We start from the raw sequence: 10,673 nt of genomic DNA, 5'->3' as shown, positions 1-10,673 counted from the left end.
AGCTCTGTTTTTCCCCATGTTCTCCTCTCATTTCATCAAATACTAACGTCCCATTTGATCAGTCACACATCACACCACTGCCTACTACTTCGTAAGCCAAGTAGCCTGAACTGTTGGTCACTTGCAGTTGGGAGCCAGCAAGAGTATGACTGAAAAATGTCTTGTGCATGTTGCGTGTTTTTACTCATCAATTTTTATCACCAATTTGTGTATAAGTTAGAAACCTAACTGTGCCAGAGAATAAAAACAAGAGTAAATAATGGAACAGTTACAGAAACGTGACTTTTTGTAAAACAACTAAGTCCAAAACATCACTGTTTCTTTTCAGGCTGCGGTTGTGGTTTATTTCATGTGTCACATCTTTCTTCTTTGAAATGCTCTTTAGCAGATTTCTGGGTGCATGCTTTTATTTTGATCTATTTTAATAGAGTACTCTTGGGAATATTAAAAAGTTTATGTGTAATACAAGCAAAATATATCCCAATTATCTTATCAAATAAAAAGGTTTAAACTCTTTGCTTCTATTATCAACAGCTGTCATAACGCCTATTTTCCCATTCCACAAACAACTTCTGTGTAAGACAGAGCCCAGGCAGGAAAAAGATAGTAAACTTAACCTGAGTAATCTGAGGGGTTTACTGAAGAGATTCTGGGAATGTGTGGGCAGGAGTTAGGGAAACTCAACATGGTGGCCTGCAATACCCAGGTCTAGGCCAGTGTAAGCTACACCCAAAGGGGCATAAGATGGGAGCCGTTGCCAGAAGTTAAAAAGGGTGATTGTAAGGCAAGGGCTGCTTGATAGAGTGTCTGACATTTAATAGCGGGTAACAGCCGACCCTCAAGGAGAGAGCCAGGGGAACTGGTACCCTGAACACACTCTCCTGCTCTCTGCTATTCCACATGCTCTGTACCGAACCAAACGTCTGGGGCCACACAGGACCGCTATGCCCGGAGGTAGAGGGCAGTCTGCAGATGGTGGAGAGTGGACCAGGAAGCCAAGAAAACAACACCCAGTACACACTCTATAAGTGAACTTGACTGCCATGATTAACTCCTTCAGAAATCACTGATAAAACATTTGCACAAAGAAAGTGGTAAGTGTGTAATTGTCTTATTGTGAGTCACTGATGCATCATTGGTTCTCATCTTTCTGAGCTTATTTCTCCCTTCTATATGCTGTCAGGAAAGACACCCACATTCAATTTCAGGCAGTCCATTATCTTTAAAAACGAGCCTTTAAGATTCATCCATCTGCATTGTAGGTTGATGCTCAGATGAGAATGAACAACTCTGATACTGAGGGTGAGAAGGAGGGTGTGATGGCATAGAAACATTCAGAATTACTAAAATTGTGCATACAGCACAGCACAAGCCCAAGCTGCTGACTGTCAGAGACAACGGTGCTAAGGAAATTAACTTAAATAATAGCTCTGCAACATACTCTCAACCTCTACCACAGGGCCAGCTCCACTGTTCACAGGGCAGCTTTAAGTCTATATGAACCCACATGTTTAAGGGAATTCAAGTGTAGAGAAAGAGGAGGTTGGACAATGCAGCGCATTGTTCAGTTTATTCAGGAATAAAATTTGTGAAATGCCTTCCTTTGCTGATAAGTATGACTTTAGATACCACCATCAAATCTCAGATCCACACCAGAATCTTAATAGTTCATTCATTCATCCATGTATTTATTCTTTCAGTTATTAGTTCAAATATTAACAGTTCCAGGCATTGTGCTAGACACATGAGGGATACACCAGGAAAAGACACTTACGTATGGCAGAAAAGAGAAAAGATTACAGGGCAATAAATGTTATCAAAGGAAAGGTGTGATGACCTATATAACTGAATAACAAATACTTTTCAACTCAGTCTATGGGTCAGAGAAAGCCTTCTGAAGAGATGCCTCTTATTCCAAAAATGACGAAGAAATTAGCAGAGGGGAAAGAATGGAAGAAGCCCTCCAGGCACAGAGAACCACACTGTATAAGTCAATAGTCCAGAGAAAGCAGAAAGGTGTCCATTAGAGCTGGAATTCCCTCCTCCAGGGGATTTCTGATTCTTGGCTCAGTTTAATTGGAGGCTGCGGGCTCAGGGTTAGAGCTGGATTCTGGCCTCCATTGCTGTCCTCAGTTCAGCACTTAGGACAGTGATGGCAAACCTATGACACACATGTCAGAGGTGACACGGGAACTCATTTTTTAGTTGATTTTTCTTTTTTGTTTGATTTATTTTTTTGGTTGATTTATTTTATATAAAATAAATATCAAAAATATAAGTCTTTGTTTTACTATGGTTGCAAATATCAAAAAATTTCTATATGTGACACGGCACCAGAGTTAAGTTAGGGTTTTTCAAAATGCTGACACGCCGAGCTCAAAAGGTTCGCCATCACTGACTTAGGAGTTACACCTTAGGGCTGAAAAGTGAAAGTTTAGGTAACTCTCAAATAGCTTAAGACTCCAATTTAGGAGAGTCAAGCTTCAGAACTCATGTATTGGGTCTTTGGCTCTGGGAGTTTTGTTCTCAAGCTTTAGGAGCTACACAATTCAAGGTCCCAAGTTCAGAAAAATTAAGGATAAATCTAGGGTTGCTGAGAACTGAGTCCTGAGGGATCTAGACTTGAGGCAACTCTGGGGAGCCATGGGAAATATTGGGAGGAGCATAGCTTAGAAGAAAAACACTCTTTATTGGGAATCCTGGCTCTGCCACCTACAAATTGTGTGATCTCTCTGAGCCTCAGATTTCTTAGTTAATCAGTGGATGTATGAGGCAGGGAAGGGGGAGCAGTTCCTTTACATGGTTACGATGAAATTGGTGATCTGTGAAATTCAACTTAAAGTAATACCATCTCTCACCTATTATGGATTTCAAATCCTTCTTAATCATAATTGTCCAATGCTTTCCAGTTTTAAGATGTTCTGCTTAATAAGCAAAATGAAAGCTAAGTAGCTATTAAATAGCTTCTCTTTCCCCGATGCCATCTCTTGCATTTGTACCATGTGCCCAAACAACCGATTGATCCTCCCTTTTGTTGTTGTTTTTCCTTGCTCTGTACATCAATATGGCTAAAAAGGCATTTTCATTGCCTTAGTCACACTTGCAGCCGGCGGGCCACATGCGAATTTGACATGCTTGCTAGTGTGTGCGTGTGTGTGTGTGTGTGTGTAACTTTCAGTATATTTAGTGTTTCCTCCTTGCTAGCACTGTTCTTAAACTGTTTTCCATTCTTTTCTCTTCCCTCTTCATTCCTTGATTGTGTATTTCCCTGTTGCATTTGTATAAATGGGCTCTTAAAACCTGAACTCATGTTCATATTCTAGTACCAAGTCCAAGGCCAGGCACAAAATGTCTTATGAATCTGCAAATGGATGAATAAGTAATAGAAATAAAAGAGCATGAAAACAAAAATGAATGGAGAGCATCCTGTTTTGTCACATTTTTTAGGAGTTTCCCAACTATTTCATTCCATATCAAGAACCTATTTTTTTTACTATACAGTTAGAATGTCACTTGCAATCAATAACCAAACGTGTACCGACCACACTACACAAACTACCTCTGGCGTCAGAGAGTTATTTTTTAAATAAGTGTATCCTGTATTTATGAAGTGTCGGGTTCAGAACAAGTTACCCCAAGATGTGCCCCAGTGGTATGTGGATTGTTTTGAGCTAAAGGTAACTGAGACACTGCAGGCTCAAGAGAAACTTCTGCCCCCTGCCTCAACCATCTAGAAGAATTGAAATTAGAAGCCTGGCCCATGATAAGAGTTATCACCAGAAATGGCTTTTTTAACCAATCTGTGGCAGGGAAAACGAATTCCTGAACAAGTGCTTTCCCTGCTGGGACCTTCTGAACCCCAAGGCACCTTACTCACCGCACACTCTGTGTGTCTTATCAACCCATGTTCCCTTTCTGGTTCTGGACCCCTGGTGCATGTGGGGTCTTTGGCTCTCTCACATATGTGGGGCTCTCATACAGATGTATGTATTAAATTTGGTTATTTTCTCCTGGTAATCTGTCTCATGTCTATTTGATTATATGACCAGACATAAGAACCTTGAGGGCAGAGGAAAGTTTGTTTGGCCCCCACAGGGGTAAACATAACTCTTCATAATGTTCCTGCATCATTGAGGCAGCTGAGGGGAATGGAGACAGACCACCCTGTAGATGTAAGTCTATGCATTCAGAATTTCTCCTATCGGAGGGATACAATCTCATTAAGAACACACCTGTTTTTAGATAATGGGAATAAAAGAATTTTATATTTCAATATGAAAATGGTCACAAGACTAAATCACCCAATTTTTACATGCTCATTTGATACAACTAAAATCTTTCAATAATTCACAAGGCCCACTTTTAAATGGGCTGATACCTTTGAAATAAAGGGCAAAGGGTTCAAACATATCATAAGTAGTAAATGTTGCCCAATGACTTTCAAAATTCATCTGTATCCTATAAAGTTGACCTTTATACCATTCCTAGCATCATAATGTCAGACATCTTTAAACTACACAACTTTTTTTCCTCATCCAGTGCACAAATTCAGACATTTCTATCCAATACCCCAGGTTCACAGTGGTTAAAAACACAGATGCCGGAGTAACAATACGTGATTCCAGTTCTGGCCATTTGTTGACTCTCTGGCTTCATCCAAATAAGGAATATAATGCTTCTATTTCACGGGATTGGTGGGAGGTTACAACATTCTGTGTATTTTTTTGTAAAGTATTATTTATGACCCTGGTGTAATACTTAGTGCTTAATTAAATTATCTTCTTAACAACCTTATGCAGTACATACCTCTTATTATTCTTATTGTGGTAAAGATAATGTAAAACATTTGGTACTTGACAATAGTTAAGTATTCAATAAATAGTCGTAATTGTTATTATGCTATTATTTAATTTTTACTGTAGTTGGTGACGTTGGCTTTGTTACTTCCACTTCACATATGAGAAAAAAAATGTTTGAGGATTGACTCGAAACAGGGATGGTATACATAAAGAAAGGTGTTATTTTTCTAATACAGCTGGAAAAAAGCTAATATTGAATACTTTAAAAAAAAGAACTCTCTACAATGCCTAGGACTAGTTATGGTATATAGAAAATTCTTAAGTTCATACTTGTACCAAATTGTAAAACAAGATTGTAGACTTAGAACTGCAGTTGGCATATTTCATTTTTAAATCTTTGTTTATAGTTGTGAAACACATATGCTGAAGAGAGCTATAAATTTAAGTTCAGTAATAAAATTAATACCATCTGCTTCCCCCAACCCCCAAGCCCCACTCCTAGCCCACAACCCATCTAAAACCATGTTACCATATATAAATATTTGTTTTACTATGGTTGCAAATATCCATGTTACCATGGACCACCTGACAACTGAAGGCCTCTGTGTGCCCATTTTGATTTACTATCTCCCCCTGCAGGTCAACAAGCGACCACTACACCACTGTCTGCTTTTTGTGTTAAACCTTCTCTTAACTTCATTTTTATAGCGTCTCCATCTCTGTATACCCTGAACAATATAGATTCATTTGGAAAAAGCAAGTAATTAGCACAAACATGGCATAATAAGGGAAGGGACACATTGCCACTGCTGCACTGTGGACGGGACAGAGTGTGTGCGGTTCATTGTCTGGCTCCAGCTTCCCCGGGAGGTTACAAGGGCCCCTGCGCACTAGACAGAGCACCCTCCTCTGTCAGAATTGCGAAGTCCAGATACTTTAGTGGACTGCTGGCTGTTTTGCTGGTGGGAGAAGGGGTTGCCCGTTGCCCGTCCAATTTGGGGGTTATCTACTGTCTTCCAGCACAAAGACTCCCCCCCCCTCTTTGGCTTCTTTTCTCTTTCACTACCTCCCACTTTTCTCATCACTTTTGCCTTTTCCCCCAGAAGATAGACATTTTGAAGGCTCCTCTTTCACGCTGTGCATTCTTTGAGGTCCTTCCCCTGCAGTTCATGGTCTGATCTATCAGAAGCCCTTTGTAAACTACTTTTCAGACTTAGGGGAGGTGCGGTGTCTCTGGCAGTAGTTTAGGTCAACTCGAGGCTCTTGACTAGCTTTCTCCTCTCTTCACTGTAGGACTTCTTGGTACAGCCTTTGCTCCAAAGCAGGCCGGGCTGGAGGAGGTGGGGCAGGAGGCTGAGAGATCCTGCACTGGATTGTTAAAGAGAAAACCGCAGGCCCAAAATAATTTCTTTTTGCTCATTTCCTGAAACATATTTATTTCCCCCTGAAATTTGCACTTCCCTGAAAGTGCCAAATGGGGTTTCTGGGTTTGACAAGGCTCTGTTGAATTACTACGACCTCTAAGTCTTGGTTAAACATGTTTTCACCAATTACTCTAAAGTCTGAAAAACAACACTTAAAACTGCTACATTCAATTAAGCAGAAGCCTCTAGGACACTCAGAAAAATTTAAGAAGGAAAAGTATTTTGGTTTTTTTTATCATTTTATGTTCATAATAATTGGATTAAGAAAGCAAGTGTTCTAAAAAAACATTGAGGGAAAATATGGATTTCACAATTAAACATTTTTTTTCACGATAGAGTCCCAGTGCTACATACTAGATTAAGAGGAGACCATATGTATTTGTGAAGTAGGGTGTGTATATGTAGGACTATGCATATAATGCCTTATTTAATTATTTTTATGACATTTTGCAGCTTTTGTAAGAATAATGGCACACAATTTCAAATTTACTGATTAACCAACTTGATGAAATTATTTATTTACAATTGGATATGTTTTAAAATGAAGTAACTAAATAGCTATTCCTTTTAAGTTGTTTTTAGTCCTTTGTTCAAATTACTGCCACCGCAAACCCTTTCTTAAATGCTATGAAATATAAAATATTTTTATCTATGTCTGTCTGTATATCTATAGCCAGGTTTATATTTATTTGAATAACTAAATTTGCGTTACATTTGTGCATTCTTTTTTATTTTAAACATGTTTGATAGAAAAGGTGAAAGTCAGATGAATGAAGTTGTACCCAGATGTTAGATCCTGAGATACTGGCATGCAAAGATGTCTACCATTTATGACCTGCAAACACAATGCAGATCATAGAGCAGCACAGGCCATATGATCGTACTCACCAATGTGAACTGACTATGAAATATTTGGTTTAAAAGTATCTTTAAAATTCATTATTACCTTAGAGTGTTGTTGTCCTCTATATACAAATAACACATCGTGAAGAGCTGCTTAGTGTGGCACTTGGCACACATTAAGTACTCAATGCTGTTACTATGATTTTACTATTGTTATTAACTCTTGTATGTAGCCTGCTTTCTCTTACCATGGAAATCTATGTGATGCAGGCCCACTGCCTTTGCCTCATGGTGCTTTCTCAGCCTGTGCATATTAGAAAACAAACATGCTTAGGAGTGTGAGGTTACAAATAAATGTGTCAATAAAAATTATGTGAGTAAAACAGAATTTTGACAGACAAAAAAGTTTCTTAGGTGGTTTCTGAAAGGCTAAGTTGACCTAAGAGCGTGTATGAAACAATCCTATCTAATAATAGACAAAGATGCAAATTGACCATACCTTCGCTACACCCACCATTGGCTAATCAGAGCGATACGCAAATTAACCGCCAACAAAGATGGCGGCCAATTTGCATATACCAGCTGGGAACGAAGATTGAAGACACCGTAGAAGGAAGCCAAGCAACGGAGCCAAGGTAGTGGAAATGGGTGGGGTAGGAGCAGCAGAGGCGAGAGGGAGAGAAGTAGCAGAGAAGGGTGGGGTAGGAGCGGCAAAGATGGGAGCGAAGCCCTATTCTTGCAGGAATCTTCCTGCAAAGGGCCTCTAGTAATTTATAAAATAATACCACAGGCCAATTGGTACTTAGAAACATTAAAATATTAAATATTCCTTCCAAGCCACCCATCTTGGAATTTCCAACAATTGAGTGGACAGCCCTTTAGCCAGCAGGAGGCATGAACCACAAACAGGCACCATTTTTCCTCCGATTAACTACTAATGAACTGAATTGCGTTTGAAAGTAAGGAAAAATAAGTACATTTCCTAAGGAATTCGCTTATACTCTAAACACCAGACTTGTAGATCCACAAAACTTTATTTTGTAACACAGAGGAATATAGATCAAAAGGTTAGAAAAGGTTTCAAACTTCACAAAAGCCTAGAAAAATCAGGAAGTACTAAAGGCATTCAGGTACTGATGAAGATGGGAGTAGGATGAGGCACCTCAGCCTGTTCATGGGAAGGGTGGAGCGACAGAAGAAATGGAAATCCAGGCTAAACACCAGGGGCATCCTGACGTTGGAGCATTGTCTGGCTCAATTAAAGTGATTGAGGGGCCTGAGTGGAAGCTTGAGTGTGCACTGAGCAGTTTTTGTCCTTTAACTGGATCCTCTGACATACAGGGTATTCTTAAAATCATTTGTCTTAATGCAGAATTATCCAAAGGCAAAGTAGAACAAGGCTGAAGCCTGTGAAGAAGAGACTATTCTATTCCATAGAATTGAACAATATCAGAATCAGGAGGGATCTTAGCAACATGTATTTATTAAATACTTAGATACCACTTACTCTGTACTAGGTGCAATTCTAAACTTTATTTTATAAATACTAACCCAACCCTCTAAACAACACTAAAAGGTATACACTATTTGTATCTCCACTGTTCAGATGAGAAAACAGAAGAACAAGAATGTAAGTAACTTGCTTTTGGTCACACAGCTCCTAGATGGCCGAGCAGGGGTTTGACCTCAGGAAGCATGGCCCAGAGTCGGCACCTTCCACCTCTGTATTAGTGCCTTTTATCTAGGTAGGCACTCAGTTGCTTTTTCAATCTATGAAAGGCTGTGATGAAATATTTTTATTACAATCTTGATTCTAAGAAAATCTGTTTGGTTGTACCAAAGGAAGGTTATTTGCCAATAACTCTTCCTGAATCCCATGAACATCATGAATGAAGTGAACATAATTGGAGGCTTTTTGTATTTAACACAATTTTAACTGCCTGCCATATTTCAACCAATGTCAACCATATGCAGGACTAAATCAGCAACTTTTCCATATCAATTAGGATTGTCATTATGTATTATTTTTATTTTTTATTGAATTTATTGGGTGACATCCTATGTAATAATAGACAAACAGGGTAATTGACCGTACCTTCACTATGCCTCCCATTGGCTGATCAGTTTGATATGCAAATTAACCACCAACAAAGATGGCGGTTAATTTGCATACATAGGCTCCAAGTGACGGAGCGAAGACTGAAGGCGAGCCAGAGCCCGGAAGGCAGAAGACGGAAGGTGGCTCCAGCCGGGGCCGCAAAGACGGAACATGGAAGGTGACTCCAGCTGGAGCAAAGGCCTGGGTCCCAGGTGCTGGAGGAAAACCAGTGCCCGCAGCCAGGAGAAGGGAAGGCCTATTGCATGAATCTCTTTGTGCAACAGGCCTCTAGTTGATTAATAAAATTATACAGGTTTCAGGTACACAATTCTAAAATACATCACTTGTACATTTATAATTATCTTTCTTTTTTCATCCCCTGTAACCAATCTAGTTCCTTCTCTCTCCTCCCATTCTGTCTACTGCAATTCAAACTCTTATTACTCAGATTATTGCAGAAGTGTCCTAAGTGTTCTCCCATCTCCTCTGCCTGTTAGAGGCATACTGGAAGGAGGCTGTTCATGGGAACCTGAGCAGGAAACAGATCTGCAGGTTGGAGGTGAGGCAAGCTGCATCCTAAGATAAGAGGCACAGTTGGATGGACAAGAACCAGCATCAGACCAGTCACTTACAGTGCTAAGGCAGTAGCAAGGTCAAAGGTCAGATCAAGCAACCACACTGTACCACTGAATCCAGGGCACGTGCATTCCAAAGCTAAGAAGCTCAACCTTCAGAGCCTCTCACTTGCACAAGTCGCTTCCAGGGTCCTCTTCAAGGGACTCCAGAATAATTTTTATTCTGTTTTTTTAAAAACAGGACCCTTAAAACATACAAGTACCAGGCCCCACAAAACCTAGGCCTTCTTCTGATTGAAACTATGGTTTTAATCACACCTTCAAGGTAGAATTCAATGAAGCTGTTTGAAAATTTGGAAATCAGATGAAAAGCATCCCTTGTGTCCCATAGGCTGCCTCCCACCACCTTTGAGGACTTCATACTTTGTTTCATAAATTTGGGGGGCTAACCTGTGTTTGAGGTAGATCCTCTCTCTATAAAAAGTCTTCCCCCCTTCTCTACGCCTGCCAGATTCCTTGAGGCTGGGCCACGTGTCTATCTGGAGGCTTCCATTCCATCTATTCCGGGAGCTGCTCTTTGGTAGTAAGTCTGCAGTCAGCATGTTCCTGTCCTTCCCTAGAGTTGGATTCTGCGCTCAGCCCCAGCTCCCTTTCATTTCTTACATAACCCGCGCTCAAGTTATCACAAGATGTAGCAGGAAGGATTCGGTGTAAAGTTATTTAAACCACATTATCCAAAAGCAAGCAATTGATAATTCTAGAGTTACAATTGATAATGTCAAAGAAGTTTTTAAAAAACAGGTGGCCAAATAGCATTCTACAAAAGATCAATAATTCCATATATTCCTAATCCAAATGAAGGAAAGATTAACAACCAATATATATTCAGCAAGAGAGGGCTCACATCTTTAACATACCCACTCACAGCAAAGTT

The 10,673-nt window shown here is 39.9% G+C and overlaps 1 protein-coding gene across 1 annotated transcript in view; it reads right to left on the bottom strand.

The window, feature by feature from the left end:
• Window positions 1-169, bottom strand: part of TRPC6 (transient receptor potential cation channel subfamily C member 6) — a 50,181-nt gene extending 50,012 nt beyond the window's left edge. Inside the window, exon 1 of the mRNA XM_006775259.2 lies at window positions 69-169. Coding sequence (XP_006775322.2) covers window positions 69-169 — 101 coding nt within the window. The remainder of the gene's footprint in view (window positions 1-68) is intronic.
• Between the last annotated feature and the right edge of the window lie 10,504 nt (window positions 170-10,673).

Source organism: Myotis davidii, unplaced genomic scaffold, assembly GCF_000327345.1.
Source record: "Myotis davidii unplaced genomic scaffold, ASM32734v1 scaffold8, whole genome shotgun sequence".
Classification (NCBI taxonomy): Eukaryota; Metazoa; Chordata; class Mammalia; order Chiroptera; family Vespertilionidae; genus Myotis; species Myotis davidii.
This window is presented reverse-complemented; position numbering and strand designations above follow the sequence as displayed.